Source organism: Synchiropus splendidus, chromosome 14 (genome assembly GCF_027744825.2).
Source record: "Synchiropus splendidus isolate RoL2022-P1 chromosome 14, RoL_Sspl_1.0, whole genome shotgun sequence".
In the NCBI taxonomy this organism is placed as follows: Eukaryota; Metazoa; Chordata; class Actinopteri; order Syngnathiformes; family Callionymidae; genus Synchiropus; species Synchiropus splendidus.
Genome location: NC_071347.1, coordinates 5,959,379 through 5,974,452, shown reverse-complemented (window position 1 = coordinate 5,974,452; position 15,074 = coordinate 5,959,379). Strand labels below are relative to the sequence as shown.

General features: G+C 44.7%; 1 protein-coding gene across 1 annotated transcript; it reads left to right on the top strand.

Annotated features, from left to right (window-relative positions):
* The first annotated feature begins 752 nt into the window (after positions 1–752).
* cnot4a (CCR4-NOT transcription complex, subunit 4a) lies at positions 753–12,648 on the top strand. The gene is made up of 13 exons (XM_053886444.1): positions 753–996; positions 3,624–3,844; positions 5,848–6,045; positions 6,157–6,243; positions 6,328–6,429; positions 7,681–7,806; positions 7,884–8,008; positions 8,088–8,294; positions 8,369–8,426; positions 8,497–8,752; positions 8,828–9,328; positions 9,474–9,698; positions 10,587–12,648. The coding sequence occupies exons 2-13, from the start codon at positions 3,671–3,673 to the stop codon at positions 10,913–10,915; spliced, it is 2,388 nt and encodes a 795-aa protein (XP_053742419.1). The 5' UTR covers positions 753–996; positions 3,624–3,670; the 3' UTR covers positions 10,916–12,648.
* Positions 12,649–15,074: the final 2,426 nt, after the last annotated feature.

The window sequence follows — 15,074 nt, the reverse complement described above, 5'->3', positions numbered from 1 at the left end:
ACCACCATCATCGGGCTCATCTCAGATGGAGATGTTACAGCTTACAGGAGGGAGGTGGAGCGGCTGGTGTCCTGGTGTAGCCACAACAACCTGGAGCTCAACTCAGCTACGAAAACTACGACTGCCGACGAAGTTGCTGGTGGAGTTCTACATGGCCATCATCCAGTCCATCCTCACCTCCTCTATCACTGTCTGGTACAACAGCGCCACCTCCAGGACAAGAGCAGACTGCAGCGCATCGTACGTTCTGCTGAGAAGGTGATCGGTTGCAACCTGCCACCTCTTCAGGACCTGTATGCCTCTAGGACCCAGAGATGTGCAGGTCGGATCAGAGCCGACCCTTCTCATCCTGGACATGGACTGTTTGTTCCTCTTCCCTCTGGCAGGAGGATACGGTCCATTCAGTCCAAAACCTCCCGTCACAGGAACAGCTTCTTCCCCTCGGCCGTCAAACTGTTAAATTCGTGAACAGCCTTGTTGTTATTCAATTTATTTTATTTTATTTTATTTTATTTTATTTTATTTTATTTTATTTTATTTTATTTTATTTTATTTTATTTTATTTTTGTCAGAACTTTATTCCAAAACACTTTCCTAGTTAGTGGGCTCCCCACTGACCATGGCAATAAATTTGATTCTGATTCTGATTCTGATTCTGATTCTGATTAGGCTCAGAGAACCGCCGATTGACTACATATCCCATGAAGCATTACGGCTTTGCGCAGGCTCAGTGTCAAGAGTACTCGCCCAACTCCCTCCTCCCTATTTTAATGCTAACTAAGATGGTGGTTTGAGCACAAACTGTCGCCACAATACCAAGAAAAGAACGGGGCAAAACATCTCTGTAGCCTTCAATTCGTCACAGAACCACACGCATACGGTTGACTGAAGTGACCGTCGCTTGATTTTTCAACATTTCAGGTGGATTGGCTTGCAGCCCCCGCCCAATTTGGTGTGACTCCCTTGGAGTGGAATCCTAAGCTAAATACGGACAGGGTAAGTAACGCTAACGTAAGCCAATAGTGCCCTGTTTCGCCCAGATAAATAAAGGACGACGTTGCGGCCGGTAACTACAACGCATGGCCAAGCTCACGAGGATCATCCCTGTGTGGTGTTCACGCTGTCAGAACAATGTCAGGGGTTCGTTTTGCTCCCAACTTGCTTCAATTTGTGTGTTAGCTGGTGTAGGCCGCGCCGAAAGCTTGGCTCCAAAAAGCATTCACAGCTATCATCAGACAAGCTGTCAGATCACATGTGGGCCATACGTAAACATGTGTCATCTCGATCTATGTCACTAGCACTCAACTGTCCAGGTGCTTGTTGACGCTCGACATGACAAAAGTGTGTCGGACACTAGCTGCTTTTTCAGACCGGCTTCTAACCCGGTGCTAATGTTAGCTTAGCCCGTCGTCAGTCGAATAACATCTGTCATAATGTACGATCAAGAAGCCAGTGCGGGTGAACGTATTTACACTTATCACGCCGCCGCTGGTATTTTACGATCTTTCAAAAACATTTTCGTGTTGCACTGCGGGAATAAACTGGGAACTTCAATGATTTTTGGAGTGAAACGCTCCATGTTCTTGGAGTCATCAGATTTATCGCATTATATAGTAACTCGTCAGTGAGAGTGATGGTAACCACGAAGCGAATTAGTAGAATTATCAGTTATTACTTTAAGAAGAGTAATGGTTCCTTTTTTAAATTTGAATAACTGGCTCTGTAAATATCTGATGGACAAGATGCTGAGCTGCAGTAGCATCTGACAAACGTGGCTTCTCCATTTATTCCTAAAAAGAGCTGAAACAACAAATGCTCATGGCATTTCAGGCGGTATCGACACCAGACGTGCTTGGTTGAGTTTTAGTTAATGATTGACAAAGGTAAATAACACATTATTTAAATGATCATTGGAAAATAAAGTAAATTATACATAACTACAAAAAGATAGGGTTAATACACCAAGAAATTTATTGTGGGATGGATTTTTTTCTGGAATTCCAGAGGCATGTTTAAGACACTGGGTGGTTTACTGTTTTTTGAAGAAAGGTGTTTTCATAAGAACAATCTGGTCACCCGACTTAAGAGGTTCACTTTCACCATATCCAGGTGAAACCAAGGACCAGGTAGAGATGTTTGACATCACCCCCACCCCCTTGGCAGGGAAGCGAAAACAAACAATAAGCTAGAGAGGTGTTGTGGAAACATAATTTAGTGGAAAACATTCTGCGTAATTGAAACGTACGATTCTAGTAAGAATTTAGACAATGATCTGACGAGAGTACTTTGGTGTATACTATAGTAGTGTACTGTAGTAGTACATTTATATGTTCTGTTTTTGCACCATTGGATTAATATTGACAGAAGATTGCAGAGCAGAGTTGTTTATGTACCACACATCTCAGAAGGACCGCATTGTTTATTGCAAAAGAGACAGATATGAGGGACACGGATTCAACCTTTGGCCTTCCATTTGTGTTCCTGAAGTGAAGTGGCTTTCAGTCTGTTATTGAAAGGAAGAAAAAAAAATCCCTGCATGAAAAGATGATGGATTTTCCAACTCTGTGGTCTCCTTTAAGCCTGTATGCACATAAGAGATGTTCCTGTCCGATATACTGTCCACTTGTGACATTAACAATCTGATTTGACAGTGTGGCTTTTGACTTGGTTTTGTTTTCATTTTATCTTGTGTGCAACACCACACTTGGACTTTGCCGAGGATAAAACATCTTAACCTTGATGAGCTCCGACTGAATCAAGATTTAGTTTATGCCTGATATAAAACCTCTTTTCAAGTCTTTTGTCACACAAAAGTTGGCACACAATTTTATTGCAATCTTGTGAGAATAATGAAAAATAAATAGAGAATTACTTGATGTCAACTGGGTTTCAAGTGCTTGTGCTGTTATGTTGTTTCCACAGAGCACTTCAATACAAGTAAACACAACACTCAGCTGTCCAGTGTCACCACACGTGTGATTTACTGAGCAGACGAAAAATGTCTTAAAGGACATGATTTGAAAAAAACCCAAATATCTAGGCATTGGACATGACGGCTGTTCTGTAAAGCGTTTATGATCATGTTTTCAAGGTCAATCTGATGAATAATTCCACAGCCTTCTTTGTGAAATCACAAAAATCTTACTGGTTTGAAAGTCACTCAGCTATTTTCTTGTATGTCTGTATTTTACAGTATCTCTTGGCAATGAGTAGAAAACTGGCAAATTGATGATGAACTGAAATGTGTTTTGTCAGTGTTGTATGCTTGCAGCTGCCTTTTTTTGTAACAGAGTCTGAAGAACCCAATCTTTTTTAGACTTGGGTCAGTAGATGAGATGAAATAAATATACTTAACATTTGATTTTCCTTTTATTATCATAATCATTATTGTCATTAAAGTCTGGTTGTTTCTTTGCAGAAGGAAGTAATGTTAAATCAAATATATTACTTTCAGTTACAGAATTTAGCAGCATCCAATAAGACAAATGTGTATTTGTGTAAACTTATCAGAACTGATTTGTTGTTGCTTTGTGGGGGACTGGTTGGCCTTATACTCATGTTTCTGCCCGATTCCAGTTGCATTGCAGTCGCTGCATGTGCATTTATGTTGTTTGTTTCCACAGCACTCTGCCCTGTGACCAACTTCAACACTTAACCTCAGCATCATAGGATGTCCCACAGCCCTGAAATGAAGGACGACCCAATGGAGTGTCCCCTGTGCATGGAGCCTCTGGAGATCGACGACGTCAACTTCTTCCCTTGCACCTGCGGCTATCAGATCTGCCGCTTCTGTTGGCATCGCATCCGCACAGACGAGAACGGCCTTTGCCCTGCCTGCAGAAAGGTGATGAAGCCTCCTAATAGCACCTGATCTATTTGTCAAATTTTCCTTGAGTTGTTTTTATTAGATGCTGTTGTAATGCGTCTCCAGCCATATCAAAACAAATGGGCTCTTAATCACCAGCTTTATAGTGCTGTAATAATTTATTCATATGCATGTGTTTGCTAATATTACGTCGGTCACAATGCAATTTTGATTCCATTTTACCATCTGCGATTGATATGGCATAATGGAAAATGCTTGTCGAAAGCAGACAATGTATCAACCTCCGATAAACATTTTGAATATAGTCAGCATTACGCCTTTAATAGAAGAATTGGTTGCATGGTTATCTCTTCACCTCAAATGCAAAATATATAAATTCAGTGTGTCTATTATTTTACCAACTGGGGCAAAGCAGACAAATGTTCATGTTCATATAAGTATTTCTTTGTCTTTTCCCTGCCGTTACAATACTCTTTCAGTCCAACATTGGGTTTCTTTCTCTAAATTCTCAACCCCACTGTCTCTGTTCTCTGCTGTTCCAAAATACTACCTTAGGAAAACACTGACAATGAGCAGTACAATTTAGTGTTTTATTTGAAGACAAGCATAAAGTATGTCAGTAATTATATTGACTAATAACACAAAAACAGACGGGGCACATGAATCGCCCAGAGGTTTTGGTCCATTGCCAGTGGCAGGGATGACTGTTGTGGGTACTGAATGTTCAAACGCTCCATGACACTGCATAGAGTAGTTGTAGGTTTTGGCAATGTGTTCGATGCTGAGGCTTAATTGTCTGCTCCATCACATCATCTTTTTAAAAAAGTCGTGCACAACAGCTGAAGTGGTGACTCTGGCATTGATGGTGTGGAGCCGTGTTTTCCTTTGTATTGAAATAATAGGATCTAATCCACAAATTGAGCTGTTGCTGTGGCTCAATGTTGTGTTGCACCCCTGCAAATAAGGCACTCCAGTAGGACATTGGCACTTCAAGCCTTTATATTGGTAAACAAGGACTTGTGTTGTTACGTAACTCAGGAAGCAGCTTTGTGAAACCCGTTGAAGACCAGAGAGATTTTAATAAAGGTCAGTCGTGTAACAAACATGATTTTACAGTTGATGTTTCTGCAATTGTTTTAGTTAAAATCATTATGCAAGTGCTACTTTGCAGAGGAAGCCTGCAATGAGAGTAGCATTACATCAGGGATCAGCTCTCCGCTCCCAGAGGTTAGGGAGGAAACTGACATGGACTATGTTTGTTGACAATATAGTGATCAGTAGTGAGAGTAAAGATGAGTTGCAGGAGAATCTAGAGAGGTGGAGGTAGGAGCTGGAGAGTGACCCCAATGAAGATGGTGGGGGGGTTAAGGTTGTGAAAACAGATGAGTTAAAGTAGGACAGAGGTTGAAAGAGATGCAGAGGAGACTGAATGAAAGGTGGAACAGCGGCGACGGCACTCTGGGACGATCTGTGACAGAAGAGAAGCGGTTTGAGTAGATGGGAGGCCAGTTAGGGAGGCCGGACTTGGATATGTTAAAAATGGAAGTACTTGACAAAAACAAAGCATTGGAGGAGGAATGGGTGTGTTAAAGGAGGACAAAAGAGGATAGCTATGACTAGGGAGGATGAATAGTAATAGGTCAAGGTGGAGGAGGACAAGTTGCTGGGGCAACACTTGACGGGAAATGCTGAAAGACTTAGAAGATGTGTGACGTTCATCACTGCGCCAAAACACTGCTGGTCAAACATGCTTGTGAACTGCACAGATCAGCAAGTGTGGCCTTATTTGTCATGTCAACATAACCAAACATTACTACTTGGCTCCATGCAACTGCACAGCAGGTTGTTTATTAATGTCATTACCAGACATATTTTTGATTATATTCTGTCTCATGATTAGATTAGAAATTCTGGATATTTGCTCCACAGTGGGGAAATTCGATCAATGCACATCAATGCTGTTCAGGTCTGTGTATTTTTTGAGTCCATCAACTAATTCTTGTTTTCTTTGCCTCGTACAGCCGTACCCAGAAGACCCGGCTGTGTACAAGCCTCTATCACAGGAGGAGATCCAAAGGATAAAAAATGAAAAGAAGCAAAAACAGAATGAAAAAAAGCAAAAAGTGACAGAAAACCGCAAACATCTGGCAAGCGTCAGAGTAGTCCAGAGAAACCTGGTGTTTGTGGTCGGGCTCTCACAGCGACTGGCTGACCCGGAGGTGAGTATCTGCCACTTTGAAGCTGAGGATGGTTTTACCTGTCGCTCATGCCGTGCAACACCTCATGGAAGTGTTTGTGTTGTTCATGTTGAAATTGTTGTCATTTTGCAGGTCCTAAAGCGACCCGAGTATTTTGGGAGATTTGGGAAAATCCATAAAGTGGTCATCAACAATAGCACATCGTACGCAGGTTCACAGGTCAGAAACACACTGTGGATACCTTTTGTGATTGTTCCTGTTGTACGCAATTCGCTTAGGTCCTTGTTTGCTTAATATTTTCAGGGGCCGAGCGCCAGCGCGTATGTTACATACATTCGCTCTGAAGATGCTTTAAGGGCGATACAGTGTGTTAACAATGTGGTTGTCGATGGCAGAACACTTAAGGTGAGCAGTCATGATTTATGGACATATTCAGCCATTATTATTATTATAAGCTCCCTCTTCATGAACTATGACCAATAATAAAGCGACACTTTAGATTAGGGGAAACGTATATTGCCATAAATAAACAACTAGTGCCTGTCTATGTTTCACCCTCAAGAATGATCACCAAAGATTTGCACTAAGCAGCACCCTAGTTACTAGGTGTGTAACTATTCATATCAACAATAATTTGATAGATATCATGGTTTGCGGTTCCAGATATGATTCTATGGCTTAATTCGTTCAATTACATCAGTACGATGCAAAAACAATTCAGTGACTACTGTAAGAGCAAGTCAACAATTAATGGCAAATGCTTTTGCGTTTTATTGGACAAAAGTGCAACAAACACATGAGGTTGAACTAACGGCAAGTTAACCGCTACAACACTCTGCAAACAAATGTTACAGCCATGTTGGCATATTCCAATACGGACAAACTGTATGCGAGGTAGCAATACAATTCAAGGTAGACGAGGTAGACAGAATTCAGGCATCAAAATGAAATGCAACATTTCATCAGGTCGACTGAGTAGTCATCTAACCTGTAACTACCCTGGTTTTAATGAACAAACAGAGCGCTCCTATTTTGAATGGTGGCTCACCTGACCACAGTGCTGGAGGGACCGGTTGGAGAGATTTCTCATGTTGCAGTTCTACTTTATTTTAGCATTACGCCTCCAACAGACCGCTTTAGTAGACAAAAGTGACAAAAATGTGTCTAAATACTCGACCGCAATGACAGCGTGACCATTTACCGCTCCTCTGCTTCCACTGTCATCTGCATGCAGTTATGTTTACGGCTGGAGTTGAGGTGATGACGCCGCGGCATGATGTCAAAGAAAGGCCGATTCAGTCAAGTGACAAATAATGTCTTAATCATCATGAAAGTGTAGAAAAACATCTATTTGAAATCTGTGATGAAATGTGCTGCACAAGTTCCAAACATCGATTCACACCATTGATTACTTTTAAAAACGATTTTATATCAAAATATGCTGTTGGAAAGGCCGACCGATCGATCTACTAGAAGAATCGTTACACTCCTAATAATCATTATTAACTGTAAATAAGTTTGTTTGTGTTTAATATACAGTAGGTTGCACTATCTAAAATGCTACCAGAAGATTAACAGTACCATCATTTGTGAATTATAATGTTTCACTTTTTTTGTCACCCTTGTAATCCAAGTGTTGATCCTTCTCTCATCCAGGCTTCTCTAGGCACAACAAAGTACTGCAGTTACTTCCTCAAAAGTATGCAGTGTCCTAAACCTGATTGTATGTATCTACATGAGTTGGGTGACGAAGCTGCTAGCTTTACGAAGGAGGAGATGCAGGTGAATGTCTTCTGGATTTGTACAATGACTTGTGATGTTATAATGACCCTGTTACTTACGGCTCTATTTTCCTCCAGGCGGGGAAACATCAAGAGTACGAGCAGAAGCTCCTCCAAGACCTCTACAAAATGAACCCTAGCTTTCTACAACCTCCTACATGTGGGACAGAGAAGTCGAAGAGTAAATCCAACTCTACACAAAGGTGGGTTTGTTCAACCCCATCTCCTATCTGAACTTGACTGGCAGACAGACTCACAGGCTAATTCTGTTTTTTTTCCCAGAACCAACAATAGTAATGGCAAAGATGGGTGGCCAGTGCTGTCAGGGCACAGCAAACTGGCTAATGGCCTTTCAGAAGACCGAAAGTCTCCTCCGCTGCTAGACTATCTAGACCAAGAGGGTCTCACTTCAGATGGGCTAGAATCAGAGCTGAGTACAGGCCAGAGGACCGTACTGTCTCCATTCTCTTCTAATTGTGACAGTAACAGGTAAGATGCCCTCTTTTTTTTGCATCAAGATGCTTTTGTCTTTTCAGTTTCCTAAAATATAAATAACGTTCCAGTCCCAGTGAGAAACCCCCAGAGTCCATTGGTTTGGTAAATGGAGAGACACTGCAGCAGGTGAGGCTAGTTCTGTGTTGCTTCATTCATGTCTTACGAGCAATGGAGCGACCGCCTTCTCTCTTTCCAGATGCCCACAAATGACTCCCCCTCGCCTCCCCCGGGTCTGACCAAGCCGAGTCTGGTGGTCCCCATCAGTGTGTCAGACCTGACGGCCCGCTCGCCTTTCGAAGGGGCGGCAGCAGAATCCCAGTCACTCTTTTCAGATAACAGTAATTTCCGACATCCAAACCCCCTTCCATCAGGCCTTCCATCGTTCCCTAGCTCCCCCAGAGGCGGCTCTGACTGGCCCATGACCCCTGAACCACAGAGCCTCTTCACATCAGGTAACCGTTAATATCCATTCTTGACTGTCGCCTCTGTTTTTATTCATAATAATACTCACCTCTGCTCTTCTTCAGACACAATACCAGTGTCGTCGTCCACAGACTGGCAGGCGGCATTCGGTTTCGGCTCGTCCAGCAAACAACAGGACGACGATTTAGGCTTTGATCCTTTCGATGTCACCCGCAAGGCTCTCGCCGATCTGATTGAGAAGGAACTGTCTGTACAGGATCAGGGTCCATCCTCTCCTGGGTTTCACCCTCCAGGGAGCAGCCACGCCCCCGGCCTGCCAACCCCCAACTCCAACCCAAGCGCCTCGCACCACTTCCCCAGCGGCCTGCCACGTCTTCCCCAGCTCCACCACAGAGCCATCTACAGCTCCTTCAGTTTCCCCAGCAGCCAGAACAGTCAGGCCGGTCAACAGCATCCAGCCACCAGACACCCTTGGATGGGCGTCTCGACACGGAATAACCTCACACACTTGAACCACTCAGCCAGTGCTGCCTCACATAGTAATTTCCTGGACCTGAGTCTGCCCCCTCCGCACAACGCAGGGCTTGGAGGGATCCCTATGACGGGTATGACACTCTGGGGTCACTGTGAACCCTTGATGTATGAACCATGATGCATGTTGTTGATGGTAGTCGAGACGAGCAGATGCAGTTCCTCTACCCACCACCAGGCTGTGATCACGACTCACTGACTTGCTCTCCTCTCCTGCAGAAAACAGCGGCTCTATAGACGGCCTAAATGTGAAAGAGTGGCAAGACGGGCTCCGAGCCCTCCTACCCAACATCAATATCAACTTTGGGGGCCTTCCAAACTCCTCTTCCTCCTCATCCTCCTCCTCCTCCAACAGTGTTAATCACATCGGTGCTCCGGCCGGACTCTCACACAGCCTGAGCTGGGACAGTGCAGCCAGTTGGATGGACCCTGCCATCATCACAGGTACAGCCTCTCCACTCTGCAGTCCAAGTTAGGTCTCATAAGCAGTAAGATGTAGGAATCTACTGCCTCAGCATCATAAATGATGCACTCTGAAACTATGGATCCATAAACAATAGATTTAATGTGCACAAAAAACAATATGGTTTGAGTTTTCCAGGGCAATTAATTGAATTGTGGTTGTTTTTATTTCAGTTTTATGCTTAATAGTTTTGTTTGCTGTTTCAAAATATGGTGTGACTATTTCAGTTTTGAAGATTAATGACCATATTATGCTTTATATATACAATAATTCCATCCATGACTGGTTACCACCCCTCTGTGATACTGTGTAGTAGAAACAATGGGTCAGACGCTCTCCCCACACCCTTCCTTACCTTTCTCACATGCCCCCTTTAACATGCTGAGGGGTCTCTTTGATAGTGAGCATGTCCCTCTGGTGCTTACGTTCAGTGCTGGAAGAACATGATGGAAAAAAAAAGATGTTGATGTTGACGATCTTTCCTTAGCTGACAAAGCTACGAATGTCTCGCTCTGTCGTTCTTACTTGTGTTTTACACAAGCACACTTTAACCCCATATTACAAATGATACTGAACCGAGCGCTCTGATTGCATCGTCTCTCATACTTTCCAGTTGTACACCTCATTTGAAATAAAATAGAAGATGAAAGAGAGCAGCTATATAATGTGGGAATGCTGTGACAGTCATCAACAACAGAATCTTGCGGCTGTGAAATTCTACTTTCACTTTATTTGCGAAACAGCCCCATCTTGTGGCACAAGTTGGTAGTGTTTGTAGATGGATTCCGGGCAGCAGAGGTGATGTCAGGACTGCGGTGTCAGAGATCTATCATGCGCCTGGACTCACTCTCTCTCTCTGGCCTCCACAGGTATCCCGGCTTCAGCTGGTAACAGTTTAGATTGTCTCCAGGACGACAACCCGCCACACTGGCTGAAGTCCCTGCAGGCGCTCACAGAGATGGACGGTCCGGCCAGCTCGGTGCTGCCCACCCCCCAGCCCCTCCACAGCAGTCACCTGGAAACCCACCTCCCCCTCCATCACAGAGCTGCCAGCGGCTGGGCGCCCTACCTCCCTCCCACCACAGCCAACCCCGCCTCCCAGTTCCACTCCCCGCCTCCCGGCTTTCAGACGGCCTTCAGACCCGCAGGACAGCCCCCGACAGAGCTGCTACAGAGTGCCGCCGTGGACCGCCACTGAATACAGACTAAACCATCTATTTACCCACTTCATACCCACTCGTATACCCCCCTACTCCCCCACCCCATCGAACGCACATCTGCAGAGAATGATTAACAAAGTAACAAAGTTTCTTTTACTCCACCCCCGCCTCCCCCTGTTTGTCTCCTCCGACCCGCTCGGTTATTTGAGTTTTTGTTTGTGACACATGAGTTCGGGGCACCTGCAGCCATCATCACTCCTTAGATGTAGTTGTGGGGCGTAACATGAGATTAATGTTGAAGCTTCCTCTTGCCGGACAGCACAAGTAGAAGACTGGAGTGAAAAGAATTAATCCCAAACAAACAGGACGTGGAATAACGTAGCTGGTGTGAGGTCGTCTTTTAAACGTAACTAACAAATGAGCATGAACATTTTTGAACGTTGGAATCATGACTAGTTTTCGAGGAATGAAGCAAGCTGTGAATCCCCCTCTTGAAGCTTTGGCCCAAAGACCCTCGCCCTCCCCACTGGGTCAGGAAACTCCTCACAGTTCAGACGATTGTGAAACAGATGAGGTGAGAGAAAGTAGTCTGCTCTTTTTTTTTTTTTTCTTTCTTTTTTTTTTAAATTGCGACGTGGTTTTCAAAATGTCAGAGAAGGTGATTTGGTTAGGACGAAACAGGGGGTAGAGGGCAAAGGCTATGCATGGGCTCCCTGGTAGGTAGGGACACAACTGGCCCCGCTTCAGAGGCCACTTGACCCACATTCCCTCCAGCGGCCGTGTCCCGCTAGAGGGAAGATTCTGCTAGAACCTCTGTATCAGAGGGTAGAGCACTGCCTGAGCACAGGGAGCCGCAGCTGTGGGAGACCGTGGCACATCCTGAGCACCAGGGTTAGATTCTTACTCACAGTGCCACCGTGTGGCACCGAAAGTAGCTAGCCCTAACATGGACGCCACCGACTAGGTAGAATTCTGACTAAAAGGATGAGGATTGTCAAAAAGACTAAACAAGGTTGGCACTAGGACGCAGGGGGTCCCTTTGTTTACCCCACCAGGGCTCGAACAAGGCCTTAAACAAGGAGTGAGAGGAGCTCCAGCGACGCGTGTGGGAGTCAGTGGTTGGTGAATAATATGCAAAGTTGTCTGTGACTTTGTGGACTGCACGCGAGTGCGTCACCGAGGACGCTGCTGCAATACAACATCAAGTACTGTACCGATGAAGGAGCTCGCAGCCTTCATGACGCGAGAGTGACCTTTTTTCCCAGCACCGCCTTCGTTTCTTTTTGAAGTCTTAATTTCTGATCCGTGTCTGCTCCGTCTCTCTCCCTCTACCACCCCTGACCCGTCGCACCCTCCCCCACAATTAAGATACAAACAGTATTCACAACGATGAACAAACGTCATCCAGGAGAAACAGACACAATCATACCATGGGTTTTAACGTGATGTTGCGAGAAGAAGAAAAATTCATTGAGGCGCTTAAAAGGAAATGAACTGTCCTCTGCAGGTCTGAAAAACTGAACCTTAAATAAAACTGAAAACTCAGAACAGTTGTCTGCTGTTGTCTTCGCATGCTGATACCTGAACTTCACCTGGCTTCATTTCATACAAACAAAATGTCAAACATCTAGATGTGTGCCGGTCTTCAAAGAGTTAGATTATTGGATGTTGCTACCGGCCGACATATGGCCCCGAGCCCCCATTTGAATTGTGAATTTTCTTTTAGCCAATAACAATCTTTTGCTGATTTTTTTTTTTTTTTGGATCGTATGATAGTGTCATATTTTAGCGGTATAAAATAAGCTTTTCTTGTGTCATTACTTTGTAGTGGCTGAGGTACTAGTGTTTTGATGCCAGTTAACTAGGAAGATCGAGAGTATCTCGGTGTCCGAAGCAGAAATTAACTAAATCTCACTGAATAAATCTCATGTTTGATAAGTGAACGGTAGTGATGGATAGATAGGGTTTCATGACACAGTGTCCTGATTTTGAGAGGCCACCAGATGGCACTGTCAACTGCAAAAGCCAAAAAGACAAAGCATTTCCTGAGTCCTTCAGTTCAGAATCAGAATCTAACACTGAAATTATTCTATATGTATATGCATACGTGTGGAATCATTCTCCTGTCGTGGCCATCTGATGGTCACACAGAACTTGGGGTAGGCATTAAGGCTCTTTAAGGCTTCTGAAATGGAAGTTGTTTTTAGCGTAAACCAAGGTGAAAGTCAAAGTGTCACCTCTTCTGTGAACACGAGCCTCTGCATTCCCACATTGCAGCAGGATACGATCAATACAGTTTCTGCTCACCTTCACGTGTGCATTTTGTCCATGCTGCGATCCTGCCACTGCACAGGTGGAGCTGGTCAGGTGTGTGATTCCCCCTGCTCCCCTCTGGCTGGGCTGAGAGACCCTCCGTCCCTCCCCCCGGCTGCAGGTACTGAGGAGGCGGTGGAGGAAGGTGAGTGTGTGAATAATGCAGGCGGACAAGCAGGAGCTGTGACAATGAGTCAGCAGCAACAGTGAGGAGAGGGAGCTGCTACACACACAGCACATCATGGAGGCACCTCTGTGATGATGCATCCCTGTCAAGATTAACAATAGCATCATGTTCCAATACAGCCAGTTTTCTTCCTCCAGTCTGTTTGTGAGCAGCCAACTGCACCAGCTACACAATAGGTTTGTCAGTCATCCTTGCTGGAAATGCATAATCATGCTGATGGAGGGGCCACATTCAGCTAATACTACAGGTGAAGTGCAGATGTTCAAACCCATGACCTTGTTGTGCCGTTTAATTCCTGAGGAAAGTGCTCAGTTCACACCGGAGTGTGTTTCCTGAATTAGCTGACAGCCCAGTAAACGCCAGGTGTGCCAGAGCATCTGAGCGCCGCAGGAGCTCCCAGCTGAGTGGCCGACCTCCTGCCTTGCTCAGGGACTGCGGCGGTGCGGACACATGCAGCAGAGCAGCTGCAGTGGTGCTGATGGAGTCTCAAACTGCACTCAGCCACACAGAAGCAAAGACTTTAGTTGTGATGGACCAAAGGCCTGGCTTGGTGGTCACGTTTTGTTTTGTTTTGTTTTGTTTTGTTTATCACAATTTTATTTTTTTTCCCTCATCTCAAATGCAACTTGGGAAAATCAGCTTTTTTTCCTTCTTTTTTTATAGTGAAATATATTTCAATGCATAATTTCCTCAGTTACTATTACTACAGTGGTACCTCGGTTTTCGAACGTCCCAGACTTCGAACAAATCGTAGTTCAAACGAAAATTTCAAGATTTTTTTTGTTTCTGATTTCAAACGAAAATCCAGAACTCGAACGCCCCCAAAAAAAGCTGGAAAAAAACACAACGTGTGCAGACCGATCAGCTGACCCACGACACTTTGTTATTGTGTATAACGCAGCCTCTGTATGCAGACGTGTCCCGTTAGCTACATTTACTGACTGTTTCTTCTTCATATTGAGGTGTAAAGCCTTTCCTGTCTCCACACTGGACCGTGGTACAGTGTCACAGGGGAGGTGCTCGCTCTCCACACCTCTGAGGCTGGAGCGCACACTCCAGGGTTTGATGTCCTGAGCTGGGACAGGGATGAGACGAGTCTGGGACAGAGCGTTACTTAGTTTATGACTTTGTCACAGCCAAACTGCACAGAAGCGCACATTCAGAGCTGGACACGCACTGGGCACCTCTTCACTTCTGGAGAGACGGCACTCACTCGGCAACCCCTCCCACATGCAGCGGCCACACACATAGAGGAACAGCGCACCTGCAGCAGACACTCTACATTCACTCCTACAAAAGACTATTTTAAGGCTTGGAACGCATGATTTCTTTTTCCATTCATTGTAATGGGAAAAATCGATTCAGATTTTGAACAAATGATTGACAAGGTGGCACTGTCTGCTGTAAAATGTTTGAACTTGAACAACTATACGTAACATCTGACTTAGGACCAGCTCGACATACATCCACCCGCATTGAGACCACGGCCAGCAGATGCTTTTCTTTTTCTTTTTTTTTTTTTTATTGAATCTCTGGCACCTCGTACGACAATTACGGCAGCACAGTATCCCAGCATCTCATTCTCACACAGTGATCTACCACTATAGTAGTTCATATAACCCTCGCGTCGGCTATTTTGAATGGCATTCAACTTATGTCCAATCTGACTTACGACCAGTTGGTCAGAACCGATCCCA